Source organism: Petromyzon marinus, chromosome 52, assembly GCF_048934315.1.
Source record: "Petromyzon marinus isolate PM22_M1 ecotype Great Lakes invasive population chromosome 52, UKy_Petmar_22M1.pri1.0, whole genome shotgun sequence".
NCBI lineage: Eukaryota > Metazoa > Chordata > Hyperoartia > Petromyzontiformes > Petromyzontidae > Petromyzon > Petromyzon marinus.
Window position 1 is genome coordinate 7,356,497 of NC_133718.1, and position 19,237 is coordinate 7,375,733.

A 19,237-nucleotide genomic window follows, 5' to 3' on the forward strand; every position below is an offset into this window, starting at 1 on the left:
TCGCGGGAAGAGCGGTAGCGGTGGTTGGCGAATTTCCCCTGCAGTGATCGGTGACTCGGCCTGAAATGACAACCTCGGGAGAGGTGGGGGGGGGGGGACGGCGGCGGTGTGGTCAACAGCGGCACGGGCGAGGGAGAAAAGGCAGCCAGGCACGTGGCGGCGACCGACCCAACCGCATCCTCGAGTGCTGTAATATGAAAAGGTGATTACCATAACAAAGACGCCCACTCCCGACACACACACGCACGCACACGCACGCTCGCTCGCTCACAATTGCATGCACCCACGCGGATAAGACCACACAGAGGAACGTGTGTGGAGCAGCTGTTATTGTTGTTGTCACACTGGTTCTCCGCTAACATTTGGTTGACGAAGTCTGGTCGGCGTCGCGTCTCCCCCCTCCCCAGCCCTCGGCAGCTCTACTTCTTCTTGCTCTTCACTGGCTTGACGACCGTTTGCGCGGTAGGCACCGACTGGTATACGGTCGACGAGATCTTATTCAGGTAGTAGAGAGCCACCAGGGAGAATATGAAGCTGCACTCACACACCACACACACACAAAGACAACGATGCAATAAGCCTTTGATGGACTGTTAAGAGCAAGTGCTCTTAGCGAGCACCTACGAAGGCTGGCGCGGCACACGAGGGTGGCCGACACCACGCCCCAGCTGCAGACGTCTCAGAAACGGGAAAGGGTTAAAATAATGCAAATCCAAGTCCCATTTGGGAACCCGACCCCGAACACATCCCCTCTCTCCCAACCCACTCCGCCCCCACCACCCACTATACCTACCCCTAATAATCTGCTCCCTCTACTTGACGAGATTTACTTTCTGTGGGCCTTGCCAATTCTTGATGAATGCATTTTGGCGACGGCACCGCGATCTCTCATCCTAATGAGCTGCATTATTATCATATTTCTCTATTCATGCCGCACGGCACGAGAGGTGCAGTGGTGGGGAGGGGGGAGGTTGCTTTGTGCCCAAGCAAACCAGACGCTAGGAAGCGACTGGTTTAATAAGACTCTCAGCGATGGCCGATTCCACTTTGCCGCGCCGTTTCTCTCGCGCGGAGCGCCCCAATTCCTCTCCCTGTTCGCGGCGCAACAACGCTCGTGCATTTTATTTTTTTACGGTTATTAAACCTGCAAAACGTGTAGTCTTAGAACGTTGCTACAAACCCCCCGCCGTTAATTATTTTCCGCGCAAAAAAACGATGCGCACACGTCTACCAAACGCGCACGTAACGCACACTGTAGATACCCAACCCCAACTCGGAAAGGCAAAGATCCCCTGCATAGCCTCAACAGATTTCTGGGGCAAGTGCTGTAGCGAGCACCCATGAAGGTCGGCACGGTACACGCGGGTGTCAGGTGGCCAGCACAATTCCCGGCCGCCTTTGTCTCCCCCATGGCGATGTTCACACACCACCATACCGGTACTCAATACAGGCTGAGACGACCTAGCGGAAGCTCAGAGGACTGGCTCAGGTAACACTATGTAACACAATTTTTTTTATCCTGGGTACTAAGTGTTCTTTTTTTAATTGCTTATTCCTAAAAAGTATAGAAGATGGCTATTATTCGCCCACAAACTTTGCTTTTGTGACCAGGACTTTATGTCAAAGACACAAATGCACACCACGTTTTCTCATTAAAAATAGGTCAATTTCAAAAAATCACTGTCCTGGTCACAAAAGCAAAGTTTGTGGGGAATGACAGCCATTTTCTGTACCTGAGGCATAAGCAATTAGGCAATAACACTTACTACACAGGAACAACATATTTTTTTGCTACACAGCGTAATCGTCACTGGTGTTGACCGAGAGCAGGAATCGCGTTTCAAGTTGCTGGGTTCATTGTGCAGCAACGCTGACCGCTACACTGCCGCTCCCCGTAAAACCAACCAACACACACAGACACGCTTGTACGCACGCATTCACGCTGAACAGGTCAAAGTCAAAAGTGGCTTCCTTTCTGCTCGAGCACGATGGGGTCTGGCGCTCATCTCCATCGGTTGGCCCTCGGGTCCACGGTGGTGGAAATTCCACATTACACTGGAGGGGGTAGGGGAGGGCAGTCTAACCACATGACAACCCGCTGTTGGTTTTCACACAAGGGTGGTGCGCCGTTTGTATTAAATCTGGAAGGAGGAATGGAAGGGTTGACCCCCCGATATGCATTTCAACTCGTGGCCTCAAACTTGCAACGTCAAAGATGGAAATCACGCCACGCACTGCGACGACACGTGTGATCTCCACTCTCAAGAGCTTTCATTGTCTAAAGTGTCAGTCAGTTATACAATTTGCTGTGATACACGGGGGAGCATCGACATGGGGACACGGAAGTACAGCACACCAATGTCGTGCTCCACCGCCCTCTGAGGGCCCACCGTCGAGCCCCACGGCCTATAACACCTGTTACGCACCTCCGATTTGCACGGTTGCCCACATACCGGTGCGAAAGCGGTTCAACATCAATACATGCATGGCAGTCGCCCACTAAAGTGCTATCCAGGCTCACACCTGCTTAGCTTCCAAGGCCTGATGGGATCAGGCGCATTCTAGGCGACTTGGTTACAGGCAGCGTGAATGATGAATGGGGCGATTGGTTCTTAACCCGTGCTCTCGCACGGTTATACCCACAATCCACCGCTTGATGTTTAGTTCACCATTACGATTGCGAATTGACTGCCCCAACTAAAGCACAGCCTGCCCCACGGTGGGGCAATGTAGCCACCTACTACAAGCTAATCAAAGCCTGCCGCCGTTGGGGAGCAGCGGGGATGGACATACGTACCACGTGGTGACGCACACCCTGTGGATGAGCCCAGAGGCAAACATGGATAGCAGGAGGCACAGCGCAACTGCAACACAGACAGACACACACACCATTGAGAAAAAGTCAGCTTTAGGGTTAAACACAATCACCACTTGTCAAAGATTGGGACTGTATTTATGAACATTTTCTACAATTATCCCATTGTGAAATCGGCATTCGGACTCAAAAAAGGCAGTGTGCTTTCTGCTGCCTTACCGAGCACATGCCAGGTAAAGCTCACCTCCACCGAGGACTCTCCGAGGCTGTGGTGGAAATTCCACGTTACTGCGGCAGTGGCCACTCTTCCCATATTATGACCACTTATTGAATTTGCTTGAGAGTGGAGGGATGATTGGCCGAGTTACACCGCTGGCTGGGATTCAAATGCATGCCTGTGAAGAAAGTGTGCGCTATCCCCAGCACCACTTGGCCAGATTACATCGATTTTTTTTTCATACATTTGGTCACGGGACCTGTTCGACCATACCTCATCACGCCAATTTGTGATGGTCGGCGAATATCACGGCGCCGACGTCACTCACCCCTGACGTTAACCGTGGCTGGGAATTAAACTCCAGTCGCTGGGTTCACAGCGCCAGCGCGTTAATCACCGTACCACCGCTCCGCTAAATACACATATATACATATAAAGATTACCATAGCTATAACTCTCACTGCCCATTTAATGCTCCACTGAAGCCACACATGCACTTACCACCGAGGTTCCCCTGGTTTATAACCAAGGTACCTTTTGTGATTTTGTTAATCCGGCCAGGAGGCTGCTCGGCGGTAGATTGAGCGGCCTGCAATCGGAAGGTCGCGGAGTTCACATCCTGATTGGGGGGGTTGACTAAGCCCATCATCCCTCCGGGTCAATACAATGAGCAACCACTTTTGCGGGGGAATGTCAACCGCAGCTGTCCAATGGGGGAGACTCACCACTGCCATAGGAATGTGGAATATCCCCAACTGGCCGTGCAGGGCTGTAAACATGGGACAAGCGCCGATGTCTCAATTTGACCGGGAGAGCTTGACCAACTCATTGTCGTGTCTCTCTAATTTATTTCTGGAAACGGTGCTTACTCTCTGGAAATATCCTGGCTTGGAATCCCTTGCCAAAGATGATGCTCTCCAGGTTGTTGAAAGCCTGCGCGAGGGCATTAAGGAAACAGCACATTCATCGCTCGAACACGACCGTGTTTTTTTTTCGAGCCCCTTATCATAAATAATCATCGCGTCACGTTCCCTATTGTGCCGTGCACATGCTTTGTCTGCTGTGGCAGCAAGGAGCTCAAAACACCTGGCAGAAGGCTCCATTTCTCCTTTATTTCCCTTCCCCAAATTCTCTTCCAATTGCACCATCAGCGTGTCGCGAGATGAAATTTCCATTCCATCGCAACTGTGCGCAGCCAGGAGTGCTGCCCCCGAGAATGACAAGACAGAACTACCGCTGGAGTCGCTTTAATGGCCTTCGTTGTGCACATTTTTTTTACATTTTTTCTATGCCCTCAATCAAACCCAAATATGTAGCATTCAGAGCTTAAAACGCAGGCTTCAATGGGAAACCAACTTTAATGGAGTTTATTTTTTCACTCATTTGTGATCAGGCTGTGTTCACCAACTACCCCTACACAACAAAATAAGAACAACTTTGGTTGGAAATAAACAGGGGTTGATTTGAAGACAAAGGCCCAAGAGCATAGGAATGTGGAATTTCCACCGCTCAGGGCAGCCAACAGAGGTGAGCACTACCCCATGGCTCATTCACACAGGGAGGCAATTTAAATTTGGACTAAAACCGATTTATCACTCTATCCTACAATTCCATTGTTAAATTAATCATCAGCCATCAACCTAATTCTGAAGGTCTCCCCAAGCCATCGCCATCCATCAAGGTCCTGCGATGCAACAACCCATCTAGTACCGGCATTGGCTTATTTCATTCCTCCCTCTTTGCAGTGCACGCTTCCTGTTGGGGCACCTTCGCTCCTTTGGCTGCCGCTTTGCTGCTGGTCCTCGACCAGTCGCCATTTCAACCCTTTTAGCTACGGACGTGCTACGGACGTGCCCTGCCCACTTTCCTTAAGTCAACGTGAGTAATGCGTCTAAACTTCCGTTTGTTCTCTTGTTCCGACACTTGCGCAAAACGGCTTGAAGCTCTTGAAGCAAGAGATGTACCGGAGTCCGCAGCAATCCGTTTTACATTAGATCATTATTAGCCCGCTATCTACTTCATCAGATGCGTTGTTGCTTTTTCCCCCGATTGCACAGCACCTTGAAATACAAGTGCACTTAAAGACTCATCGTGAAATCCAAATGGAATTGCACCGTCGCAATCGCAAAAACGCAGACACTTCATTGCCTCGCAGCCGAGCACGGGGAGCTTTTCCGCCTAAGGGGAAAGAGATGAGCTCATAACCTAATGAATGAACAATAACAGAGGCAGCTGCGGCAGCGTTCGTGGATCACCTCGCAGCTCGAGCAAAGCGCGGCGATTACCGACGATCACTCAAGAGGGTTCATTACAGGCGGCAGAATGCTCACGCTCGCTCGCTGGGGCTCGCCGCCGCGCGCCACCTCGCGACGCATCAATCACGGGGGGGCCGCCTCTAGCCGTCACGGCCCCTCGGCCTAATCCCTCCAGCCGAGCCGCCCGTCCCCGCGCACGTTCCGGCAGCGCGATTGAAAAGTTCGTGACCCGACGCGGAAAGCGATGAGTGACCTTGACGAGGCCGTCGTTATTTACACGCGCCGTTCCGCCGGCGGTACAACGTTACGGCCACGGGACAGCTGCGATGGTGACCAGCTGAAATAATAAACTGCTCTGTCGATCGCTGCTTTCGATTAATCAGTTCGGCGAGTGCATTACGTTTCCATAGAATCTGCATTAATTCCACACGGTAAGGCTCCAAATGTCTGTGTTATAAGCGAAGGGTTTAATGGCGTCTGTAACATCACTGTACACTTTTTTGAGAGGCTTGTATACCGAGAAATGTCTCACCCGAATCTCAAGACTCTTTTTTCCAGGAGGGTCCTGTCAAGTTTCTGCATTTGGCGGTGACGTTGTAGTAGGCAGGTAAGTTTTCAGCACTGCGATGTTTAGCCAACACAGTTGCACACTTTTATTTTTGTCTGCGCTGTGCTGGTCACGCGCATTTTTCCGAAGCGGCCTGGCCACAAACGATAGCTCAACAAAGTGGCTTGTTATCATGTGGAAATTTAGAGCAGCCAGAATACTCTGAACGCACGATGTCGATTCTAAATGAGGGGAAAAACCGGAGGACCCGGAGAAAAATCCACGTGACTACTGGGAGAACATGAAAACTCCAAATATACAGGCGACAGGGGTTGGAATCGAACCCATGACTTCCTGTAGACCAGGCGAGGTAGTTAACACCTCACCACCGTGGTGCCCACATCCCCACATTGTCAGGAGCAAACCGCTCTCCTCTCTCGAGTGTGGGTTTTGCACAATTACCTCGGTATGTTCTCCCATTAATTTTTCTGCAGATCTAAACCTTTTTGCAAATTTCGACATTTTTTTCAGTTTTTATAACAAAACAAGGTTGTTTCGGGCACGTGCAAACCAATGACAATAAAACTTGACAATCCTTTTTTTTTTAAATAACGTTACTTTCAACAGTACCATTCAACTTTTGTTGGGGCAGCTACCTCTCCCTGTCATTTCATGGGCGATTCGATCGTGCTTGTACCTGCGCACTGAACGCTAACTGTCCGCGGGCTGCCAAGCATTCAGACGGGACAATGTAGCCTTTGTTGCCCAGGTATAATGTGATTTATTTCAACGTCAAGGGACTAGAATTCCCTGTGCCTGTCCACTTGGCCTCAATCCAGAAGAAAATTAGCGCCGAACAAGAGCCATTATTATCCCCTTTCAGCGAACATGTTTTAACACTGCGGGCCGCTGCAATTACCAAAGCGTGCAGTCTACTGCAAAGTGGATGTTAAAGAGCACGTGAAATCATTGACGAGGATCAAACATCAGCTAATGATGCCGTGCGATATTGAACAATGCTAAGCCGAGGCAAAGCACCTCTCCACTCATGCAAGATTTGGGCCGACAAGAATTTCCAGTGCGTAGAAATGCAATACTCCTATATGCCTGGAGCCACTCTCGCCATGTGGCAAAGATATACACGCATCACAAAGTGTTCACTTATTTTTAGCAGCCATCTATTGATGATCAGCTTTGTTGCCCTCTCATCAGGATTCCCATCGTACTGCTTCCCTCTATGCTGGTGTCCCATTGCGACAAGACAACACTTTTTTGCATTGCCAATGTTTCCACAGCGCTGCAGCAAGCTGGAGTAGAACCTACGGGCAACAGGATTCGGGTCGAGCGTGCTAACCGCGAAGCCACTGCCGCCTACAAGCGTCTAGGCAATTTTTCACGCCACAGGTAACACCAGCTGCGCGCCCCCCCTCGCATCGACGCCGTCGCACACCGCCTCCGTACGAGCAACGCATCTGCTTCCAAATTACAGGGAAGAAAGTGGGGCTTCGGGCTTTAAACTGGGAAAGGCCTGCGGTGAAATAAATGGCCGCTTTCAGGGTCTCCATTAAAGTGGTCCAGTGGTGAGTAAAAGGCAAAGGAGGCTCCGCGCCGAAGCATTCGAATACAGAGCGGCGGCGGCCCAAGAGAGAAGCCGAGAGCGGAATAATAAAAGTGTAGCTACGGTTTATTATTACTTGGCCTGCTGTGTGCATGACCTCGTCATTATTCTTGTGCAAGCGTAACTCTGTTCCGTGTCTCAAATTGTACATTTTTATTTTTAAAACTACATCAGCCTGTTGGCTCTGCAAACCAACATTATCTAGCAACGTATATGTTTAGGCAAGCAAGACATTCGGGGTGTCATCAGCAAGTCAGGCTTGTTAAACAAATGCTGCTGGGTTACAGGACGTTATTGGCAAGAGCACTCTGTCTAAATGATGGGGCTACGCTAAACCGAAAACACATTTTTTGTATACATTTTTATTATTTCGGCAGGAGGGATAAACAAACAGTGGCCAGAATGGTCAGCACTGGACCAGTTTGCATCGGGTTGGTAGTTCTGATTCTTTAAAAAAAAATATAACCCCATCCAGCATTTTGGAGGTGGGGATTGGCAGATCGCAGTGATCTCTGTGTGTTGTGAAACTCCCAAACATGCTTGCCAGGCCATTGGCAGTCCAGCAAGTGAGTTCACGTCCATTTGACTGTGCAGATTTTTAGGCGGTGTTATCCTCTTGTGCGAGTGGGTATTCTCCAAGAGGCTCTGGTTTTTTCTTCCACTAGTAAAATAAAAAAAATGGCCACGCGGTTCTGATGATTATGACGGTGATAAAAATAAAAAACTGAATTCATGATCAATGAAAGTAAGCATATCAATACTTTACACAAAGCTCAGTTAGTTTCTGACTTTTTAGTATGTGGGGTGTGAGAAAATGGGAGGAGAGTACAGAAAACCTACATCATAGACAGAAGAATTTAAGGGAAAGAATGAAGCCGGAGGCTTGGAATGTTTGAGGAGCTGAAAGGGCATTTGTGGAAAAGAGGAAGGCAGATAACAGAGGATGGCGAGGATGGCGAGGATGGCAGGCAAGGAGCCACCGTGAAGGCAGAGCTCCAGATCAGAATAAGAGAAACCCCACGCATAGAACGGGGGACAGCACGCTTCAATTTCCACAAATAGTTCACAAACCTACTCGCTGATACTGCCTTCTCTTTGCCCTGCAGGCTGTGTTTTGGTGTGATCCATCAACCTTGCCCCCGAATCACAGATTAAGTGTATGCCGTTGCACCCAATACATCAATAAACGAAAATTGAAAAATTGTGTTTTAAGCCAGAGATGCATGTAGTGCTGAATCAGCATTTTTTTGTACCCACGTGATACTGCGGGCTTTGAAGCGGAATCAAGTTACATCTCGTGATGATAACGAGAGCAGAGACATTCCTCAATGGGGTAATTAGTAACCGGAGCCGCTCATTTTTTTCAACTCACGGTATTTGACAATATGGATAAATCTATTATCATTACCTTCATTGTTATCATCGGCATCATTACTTTTTTACATCAAATTACAGGTCTAAATGCTCAACATCCAATGAAACATTGGGAATGTGCATTGCTCATTTTAGAGGAGAAAGACATCATTATGTGAAGGATTATTTTTTACCACAAGTTAAAATGTCACTCCACTCTAATGAGTGTGCATTTTTCTGCTGGTCCTCTGATTTTCCCCTCCACATTGAGAAATATATACGTAGAGTATTTGGCTGCTCTAAATTTCCACATGATAGGCCACTTCGTTGAGCTATCATTTGTGGCCAGGTCACTTCTGAAAAATAGCTATAGCTCAGTGGTGCTTACCTGGTAAAATATAAAAAAAATGTTGAGTTTAGTTTCATTATCAAGTAGCGATCATCTCCATGAGCTGCACTGAGCCAGTGGCATACATTCCACGTTAGTATGGCGGGTGTTTTTGTTCTATCCACAGAACAACAACAGTTGTGTTTCCATCAAGGCAATCGTCGTTTCATCAACAATGGAGAGAAGATTGCGAATCGAGTGCTCCAACTACATTATCACAAGTGCAAACAGAGTAAAACAGTCTCAGGCTGCCGCCACCACCACAGATGTGACAATCACCGATTGAAGTTGAACTATTCTCATGATACAAGCGCCGGATTCACACGGATGCATTGCTGCTTTTTGTTTGTTTCCGTTTGCACCGACGTGGATTAACATATTTGTTAATAAATCCACGAACATTGATCTAAACGAGAAAAGCTTGAATCCTGCCCATCCTGAATTAATGCACAGCTAAGGGCCTCAAGAGTTAAAGGTGGAATCCTCGTCGATTAGAATACAACCCGGGGGGGGGGGGGGAGGGGCTGCGGTTGGCTCAGTGATGCAAAAAGCCAGAATGCCAGACGCACGATCGCCCGGCTGCTCTCGACTGGGGGGGGGGGGGAAGGGCAGCCATGCCGGGCTCTGCCTCCAAGGATACGGTGAGGGAGAAGAGGAAGAGCACGGATCCCAGGAATCCTCCGAAGATGGTGAGCCACTCGCCCCCCGCCAGCTGCCGGCTGTACATTTGCATGCCGGCAAACAGCAGCAGGGACAGCAGCGACGACAGCAGGAATGACACCGCTGGGCTCACGGCTACATACACACGCAGAAATACATCACCAAATACATATACGCACGTTAATTCGCACACGACGACTGCCGCCAAGTCGCGGTGACGTCACCACGGTGCTTGTGCCGCATTTGGGGCGACGAGCAGTATCATTGCTAAAGCGCGTCACCTCGCGTTAATCGAAAGCTTGCTGATGTTTCTCAAAAAGGCGGTGCATCTTATGTATATATGAATACTGGATGGGCGGATGGAACAGGTGAGCCAGTCGTCACACAGGACGAGTCCTGTGGCTTTTCCACAGCAGTACATCTATATAAATAGATACACATTCGCCGTGGTGCCGTCGATCATCCCCCAGTGTTCTCATTGGCTCCCTCCCCATTGCTTCACGTCCAGTGAGTGATATCAGGGGAAAGGAGCCCAGCATAGGGTGGGGGAGGGGTGGGGGGGGCCACAATGCAGGGTGCCTGGCACGAGGGGCCACGCCCCACTGGCAATGATGCGCTTGGGGAGGCGGTGCGGGTGCCACGGTGGCGAGATGTTATCTCCCTCGCCTGGTATGCAGGAGGTCGTGGATTCGATCCCGACAGTGACGCCTGCTGCTGTATATTTGGAATTTCCGTGTCTCTCTCTCTCTCCTGCGGGCGTGTGGGTTTTTTTTTTTTTTACGGGGCCTCCGTTTTTTCCCCTCCACGTTTAGAATCAACGTGCGTTTAAAGTATTTGGCTGCTATACATTTCCACATGATGATAAGCCACTTTGTTGAGTGATCATTTGTGCATGACAGGTCGCTTCTGAAAAAGAGCTATACAGCGTGGTGGGTCTTACCTGGAAGATTTTTGTTAAACTTTATAGGGTGGGGGGGGGGGACTACAGGAGGATGGGGGATGCCTGGAGGATTGGCATGCACAAGGGGGGGCACCCAAGGGTGGGTAGATGGGAATGGTGGGGGAAGGAGTGGGGGGGCATTGCTGAGCGAGGGATACTTCCTCTACTATTTCTGTTAGGCCTTTGCGAGGTGAACCGCTCAGTTATGCTCTGAATATTGTCTGCACTTAACAACCTCTCAACTGTGAGTGCCAGATAACTATGTTTCATTATAGAGAACTCCGCACTGTGAGCTTTACTCTAAGAATAACCTAACCTCCCTGGAGTTACGCAGAGATGTACGCGGGCCGACGATCTTCAAAGTTCTTGAATCCAAATCAGCTCACCATTTAACGTACATTGTCCACCCAACAGGAAGTTCAAGAAACCTTACGGGGGGCACATCCTAAGTGCTCTATGGCCATGTCTAGATTGTGAACTCAGGCTGGTTCCAGTGCTCTGTCTTTCACAGCAGTCACATTTTAGAATGTCCTCATAACCAATTTTAATATTTAAAATGTCCCTTCTTATGCATGGTTGAAGGCCATGCTGCAGGATGACCTCTGCCACAAATGTGAATAATACAACTTAGCTTCCGTAATGTTTATGGTGTATATAAAGTGTACCCTCTTGTGTCCATTGAATAATGTGATCCATCATCCGCTGTTTATCCGGTGTGCAGTAAGTTCCGTCACGTTTCATGTCATATATCATTTTATACTTAATTTCCATATTTACAATTCCAAATGTACCTTGGCTAAGTTTGTTTTAAGACCATGAAGCAGATTTGCTTCTGCCACAACCGAATATGCTGCAACTATGTGATAGCATCATGTCCGAGGCTGGGTGGTGTATTTACACAACTGACGGGATTTTTCGACTTTTATATTTGTTTTTAAGCAATATTTCTTGTGTATCCTGTTTGCAGTAAGTTTTTGGTGTGAGTTGTGTGTGAATACTTTTAGTTTTTCCTCTGGTTATAAAATAACTGTCGACGGTCTTGGGCTGTGGTCATCCTTGTTGCTTAGCTGCTTATTTCCATGGGGCCTCAGCAGCTGAAATCAAACCTATGAGTCTGACTTCCTTACAAAATGAAACAGACTTTATTCCTTTGGGCTATTACCTGCGTCTAAATAGAAACACCAACTTAGTTTCAGACAATGCCAAAGCTTAAGTCCATTATGTTTGTGATGTATTGGGAGGCATCTGATAACTGTATCTATGGTAGCTGGCCAAAGCCTTGTAGTAAGCGTTGTTACAATGGAGCCATATTTCATGTTATTGTTTCGCTGTCAGTGCCTGTTCACTGCTGCATGGAATTACTCAAGCAGGTGGTGACGATAATAATTTTCAATAATAATTTTGACGGTAAAACACACGTGCACTACACACACATCTATTACGTACGGACATATACACACGGTTCTAATTACATTAGTACTGTAGTTATTTTTGGTGCTTAAATCCGCTGCTGGATGAAGGCCCACCGCACGCTGTGCGCGTGGATCGTAATGATTTACTTGACCAGTCTGTTGGGGGCCGCCGCAGGCAGTGGTTGTCCGGTGGCACCGCAGGCGCCCCCGAACAACCACATACTATGTTGTTGGGGGGCGATAAAAGAAAAACCCCTCATGAGGACATTCACACGAGTAGGCCATTGTATGCCACGTTTGCTGCCCCAGTCTCAAATGTGAAAATTTTAAGATTTTGTTTTAATCGAGTGAATCGACATCGTGCCAAATTGCCTCCGTGCTCAAATGAGCGTGGGTTGGTGTTCATCTCTATTATAGGTTTTCATACACGGATCAAGATTCCACAATCCTGTGGTGGGAAAGCAGCATCTCAAAATGAGTCTTACTGATGCTGCAATGGCCTCTGCTGTCCCAAAACATGTAGTGCATCGTGGTTACCCATCCAAGCACTACCCAGGGTCAACACTGCTTAGCTTCCAGGATCTGAAGGGATCAGGTGAATTCCAGGTGATTTGGTCATCGACCCAACTAATGCACATGAATAATGTAAATATATTTTTTCAAATGCTTATTATATACATTTCACGATTGCATATTGTATGATCTATTATTCAATATCTATTTTTATTCTTCGTGGTTTTTTTTGTTTACACAATGGCATTTGCTGTTTTGTTCAACTTCATTTAACACAGGTCTCCACTGGGGAATGATCAACAGAACTATCGATTCAATGGGCTCTTACCTGGTTATAAAGGCCATCTACGCTTCCACTGAATAATAGCATGACCATTTGTATAACCATTTTTACACCCATGCAAGGCTAATTACTAACAACAATGAATGAGCTGGTCGGTTGAAAACAATTATAATTCTGCAGCAGTGTGCAACTCAAAAGCAGCAGAAGCAATAGCAGCAGCAGCCACCGAAAATGAACCACTTCCATTCAACCATTAATTCTTCGCCGGGATCTATTCAATGTGAGAATGTACATCACACACACGGGGCCCACTGCACACAATTGAGTGACATTGATTTTTTTCAATTCAATGAAACATATCATTTTTTGGGGACCGAGAGTACTTCTATGCGTGAATGGAGATGTGACAAAGCGTCTCCCTTGACCCCACTTATTTTAAGCACGGTGCAGTCGTCACCGCTGCTGCTACCGCCGCTTTGAAAGCTCTCTGCTGACCTCGCGACTGAACACACAAACATTTTCGGGCAGCAAACACGAGATTAATTAAAGTGCCCTATTTTCAATTTTGATTTAAAGCTTTCGTGACTGCAGGGATTCATATTCTTGGTTCTTTCGGTAAAGTCACGTAGAAGGGAAACACCTGATGATGATTGCAACACAAGCAATCATCATCAGGTGTGAAAACCACACCTGATGACGATTGCTTGTGTTGCAGTCGAAACGTCGTGATAATTTTATTGTTTTATATTTTTATTATTTTATTGTTTCCCTTCTACATGACTTTACCGAAAGAACCAAGAATATGCTTTATTTTACTCAAATTAGGCGGGGAGGCAAAAGCAAATAGAAAAACTGAAAAGGTTTGAATAGAAGCATCGTGATTTTAATAGAAGCATGTTCAGAATTGCAGTGAAAAAACAGAAAAGAGGTGCATATGAATTAGGAAGCCAAATGCCAAGCAGAGACATCATATTAACTGTTAAGTGGGCTTAGGCAAGACACAACGTGAAAACGAAATTTGGCCAATGAACATGAACGGTAACAGAACAGTAGCAAATGAAGGGAATGCGTCAGAGGGTGATTGCGCAGATGAAGCGATGAGATCTATTCATGTGCCAGTGGCATAATGGCCATGAGGAATGGTGATGGCATAAGGGGGGATTTATCCTGCAGTGGCTAGCCAATGACTAATGCGTATGACCTATTTGAATAATTATCGCTACCACACGAGAGAACTGAGAAGCTAATTATGTGGGGACAGCTTTACAGAATCCTCTTGTACTTTCTAATTTGGAATTTAGGTTCCTACACAGCACAAACTGACCTCACAAGTTTAACAAACACTTTAGGAGTAAGGCACATTTTGGGTAAATACACGTATAAATTAGCAGAGGAATTTGGAAATCATATTGATGATTACAAGCAAACTGCTTGGCTATTCATAAAGCTAAAATAGTTAAGACCCAGGGTAACATATGAAGGCCAAAGACAAACTAAGAGAATAGGTGCAAACATGAATTGCAAGCAGCAATCAAAGTAAAATGCAGAATACTATGTCAAAAGGCTTTTAAACAGTATTTTCTGGCAGGCCATAAAATAAGACTAGCGTGCGCTTGTGGGTCACATGACGTCAATGCAACATCACGCGGTGTTGTGACGTCATGACATCTGTATGTCACCAAAAATGGGTCCAGTCTGTCCTGTCTGATCCCAATAGCCTATCTCTACGTTTCAGCAGGCCATAGCTCAGTGGGCAACTCGATGCCTTCACCAGTTGAGGAACTATTCTGTATGATTAAACGACAGTGTTCCCTACTTGGCCTATATTTGATCGTTTTTCTGAATCTCAATTAAATTTAGGACGTTTGTTTTCACCATGGCACTTTGTAGTGCTCTCTAAGTGTTTGTATGGGTTAAAACAATTACATACTGAACCCAAAATAACCAATACTCTCACACACACACAATTCTATGCATTCAACTTGAACGTACAAATATACTTTAATCGATTGATGCATGGGTAGCAATCATCTTCACTGGCGGACCAGTGGACATTTCACATTATATGACTGGAGAGAGCATATCCATAGCACAACTCTTGACTTGCCACAACGTGGTACTTATGTTATCGACCCTGAAAGTATGATGGGGAATAAGTCGAGTTAAAGTGTCTCCTTGTTGAACTGAGCAACGGGTGGTGGTTATTTTCCACCTGCGGCCATGAACCACTTTGAAAATTCCACATTGCCATGGTAGCTGCCACTCACTTCATAAGAAGACCACTACTGACTTTTTCACAAAATAGCACGAACTTTATCAACCATCGAGGGATTGTCTGAGCCAACTCCCAAATGGATTGTGGGTGCTCTAATCACAAGGCCACCTGGCTGTTAGTCTGATCAAAAAGTGTATGAATGTACACGCAGGTCTCGATACTCTGATGGCTGTGGGGTTATCTGACCATACCTCACCTGGTCAAAATAAAGGACTTTAATAGAGAATGTACCCCAATCGAAAACCTCTGTTTTAAATAAAGGATATATGACATGCGCTCTAGAAGTCATCCGATATAACCCATCTCTCCAGCGTTCTCGTCCCGGCCACGGCTAACATCAGTGGCAAGTGGCATCACGCTCAGTCTTGGCGCCTCCTCAGCCAACATTCACAAACCACGCACTGCCCAGCGTGGGGATGTATGGTTACAATCTTGTGTTGCGATCGAAAAGTCGTGATATATTATTTATTTTATTTTTCTACCTACGTGACTTTACCGAAAGAACCAAAGAGTATGTGTTACAATCTTCTCCACGACCCGCACGATGTGGGGGAGGCACTTCATCCAGCAGTTGATTGACCATGGCCTGATCCAAGGCCGTAATCATGAACTATATATTGGGACACATCCCCTCCAATATTCAAATATGCTCAAAATGTAGCCACCCCCCCCCCCCCCCCCCAATATATTTCTATAAAAAAAGATTTATGTTTACTCTATATGATTGTGGTTATGGTTGTACTTTATAAATCCCTAATCTTTGCCATTACATACAATGAAACAAGAAAAGGTAAAAAAAAGAAAAAAACAGAGCAATGTAATACAATATACACTATTAGACATTATTGTTAAAAATAAATAAAAAGTCAATCCTATGTGTTGATGAATTTTTTATATATATTTTAGACAGGAAATTAATTTTCAAATTTAGATTTTTTTTCCTGGAGGGGGGGGGCCGGAGGGGGGGGGGCCCAGACCCCTGGAAGATTTGTACCCCCACCACCACCAATGTTGACTCCATTGGCTCCGACCTTGGCCTGATCATTTTAACGGTGGCAGTAACAAGTGTTAGATCATAGGAAAGTCACCTGCAGTCTAGATTAAATCAACTCGACGTATTTGTGTGACATTTCACGAGTCGACAAAATCCCCCAAGGTGGGAGGGAGGGGAGGCATTCCCATCCCGTTGGCACGGGCAAAAAAAAAACACCTCCCGCCCCCCACTCCCCACTCCCACACTCCACTCCCGACATTTGAAAGCGAAACGCACCGACGATTCTTCTTTGACCGACGAATGCTCGTTTTTGCCGGTCAGCGAAATGCGCCGCGTAAAGAGGGTTAACGACGAAGAAGAAGAAGAACAACACCACGACACGCCACGATCGGACGCGCGAACGAAAAAACCCCGACTCGTTGCGGACGTTTCGAGCCTCAGTTGCCACGTCAACGTCGGCGGGGGAGAAGTCGAACGGAGGTGCGGGGAGAGGCCATCCACCCCACCACCCACCTTGACAACCCAGGATCATAATCAAGACAACTTCGCTCCTCGTCATTAAAACAACAACAACAACAAACGGCGGCGGCGGCGGTAGCGAGGCGAGTGTTCCACAAGGATAGTTACCCATGGTCGTTGCGAGTTTTAACAGCACAAGAGGCCTCAGTTGAATGGAACGGAGGATGAGGAGGAGGAGGGAGATAGGAAGGAAGCAGCGGTCACGTGCCGCGCGCGCCGGATGACGTCACGGCGGTTGGTTTAAAAGTTCGCACTGAGAGGTGACGTCGTCGTGGTTTTTTTTTCGTTGTTGCTGCTGCTGCGACGTGGCTCGCGCGATGACGTCACAACCCGCACCCTCCCAATACTATTTTATTTTATACCAGTCAGACCCCCCTTCAAATATGACGTCACAAAGCTCTGCCCACCCACCCCCCCAAAAAAATATAAAACATGCTTCAAATCGCTTTAAGCTATTTTCATTGTAGTGCGTATTTAATGTGGCGCTGCACTCTGATGTTGTAAGAGAAAACATTAAAAAGTCTTTAATTAAGTAGAACGTGTTGTCTATATTTATTTAGAGTTGCGCATTTTGATGTGACGTCACATTTCTCAACCCCCCCCCCCCCCATCGTCACACATCGTCAAAAATGTCTAACCCCCCCCCCCTAGGTGCGTGACGTCATTTATGGACGACCCCTAAGGGCCCACTGACTGAACATGGGACCTTTTTTTGCCAGTTTCAAAGTATGACAAAAATAAAGAATAAGTTTGTACCCTTTCTGGCAAAGAAACAGGAGGTGTTGAGATATTCAAACACCAAACAAAAACCTTTTGTAAGGAATCATGCCTGCATGAACCACACGTACCTGTGGGGAACATTCAAACAAAATCATGCTCTGGTAATGTACAGGGTGTTTCAAAAATGTTTTAACACTTCTGAGAATTTGCAACAATACCACAATAAATGTCGTGCCTCCAGGCTCTGGAGTCTACCTGGAGAAGATTCCAGGCAATGTGTTAACAATGATGGCGAACAAGTGGAGACACTTTTTGAAGCTATAAACATTACATTTGTTTTTAGCTCTTTCGGTAAAGTCACGTTGAAGGGAAACAATAAAATATATATATAATATATATAATCCACACGACCACGGAAAGAGAGAACATGCAAACCCCTAAATAATACCAGGGCGAGGTAAATATAGAATATGAATTACTGCAGTCACGAAAGCTTTAAATCAAAATTACATTTGTTATCATGTTACAGTGTATTCATTATCCGTTCTTTTCCCATTAAAAACCATAGTCCCATTTAAGTGTTAACAGTTTTTTTTAAGTACCCTGTATATGCATTGTCTTTGAGACGGATTGGTCTACACCAGGGGTGGGGAACCTTTTTTCTGCCAAGGGCCATTTGGATATTTATAACATCATTCGCGGGCCATACAAAATTATCAACTTAAAAATGTGCCTGTTATATTTGGTCAAACATTTCATTAACTCAATCCCTAATGTGATGGCTGGAACTGCTTCTCTTTGGCGAGGCGTGTGATGATGTTAGCCGGTATTGACGATGTTGCTGCTACTCGCAACTGCTTTTCCAGGTTTGCTCCTAGATTTATTGAATTTCGAGTCCCGCCTGCGGTTGCCTTGGCAGGGCCAGAGACCAAATGATTTCGCGGGCCCTATACGGCCCGTGGGCAGGACGTTCCCCACCCCTGGTCTACACCAACCTTCTTTAGGGCCCTGTCTCACCGGTGTTGGACCAGAGAACGCCAAAAGGCATGGGGATGGTGGCCACGGCCAAGCTGCGGCACGTGTTGCTGCTGCTGTCGATCTTTTTCAGAAGCGACCCTGGCGATCGCGAATGCCAAGCTCAACGAAGTGGCGGCTCATCACCACGTGTGAGAAATTTACAGAAGCGGCCAATTACTCTTAACGCGTGATGTTGATTCTAAATGTAAGGAGGGGGGGGGGGGAACCGGAGGACTCGGGAGAAAAATCCACACGACCACGGAAAGAGAGAACATGCAAACTCCTAAATAATACCAGGGCGAGGTAGTTATTGTCTCGCCACCGTAGCGCCCTATGTTTTATTAAGGCCATAGTGCGGTTGTCGAATTATGATGCTGGTTGTAGAATTATGATGCTGGTTGTAATTACTGGCGAAACGTCGTAACTCGAATTGTAAATGTTGTGAGTTTACTCTCCAACACACCGGTGTGCCGTACGAGTTACGAATTTGCACGTTTTGTTAAGGTGAATAACCTTATTAATTGGCTGTCGGTTGGTGGCGGGTTTAACGACGCGATGAAACCCAAAAACAAGTCTTCTATTATGAATAGTGTAGCATGTCTAGTTATTTTACAAGATATCAACGACTGGAAGAACTTAATTAAGAAACCTGGAAATGCATGTTTACAGTAATTTGTCAATGTCACGTTCCATTGCTGTGATGTCATACAC

The 19,237-nt window shown here is 46.7% G+C and overlaps 1 protein-coding gene across 1 annotated transcript; it reads right to left on the reverse strand.

Moving 5' to 3' along the window:
• Positions 1 to 374: 374 nt before the first annotated feature.
• KRTCAP2 (keratinocyte associated protein 2) lies at positions 375 to 17,036 on the reverse strand. The gene is made up of 5 exons (XM_032973686.2): positions 16,898 to 17,036; positions 9,834 to 9,988; positions 3,902 to 3,965; positions 2,798 to 2,864; positions 375 to 534 (listed from the first exon to the last, which is right to left on the reverse strand). Exons 1-5 carry the CDS (start codon positions 16,899 to 16,901, stop codon positions 420 to 422), a joined length of 405 nt encoding a protein of 134 aa, XP_032829577.1. The 5' UTR covers positions 16,902 to 17,036; the 3' UTR covers positions 375 to 419.
• Positions 17,037 to 19,237: the final 2,201 nt, after the last annotated feature.

Coding starts and splice junctions, on each gene's coding strand:
- KRTCAP2 (XM_032973686.2), bottom strand. Junction 2,865..3,901: donor AGCCAGGATATTTCCAGAGA/GTAAGCACCGTT, acceptor TCTGTGTTGCAG/TTGCGCTGTGCCTCCTGCTA. Junction 535..2,797: donor AGGGTGTGCGTCACCACGTG/GTACGTATGTCC, acceptor GTGTGAGTGCAG/CTTCATATTCTCCCTGGTGG.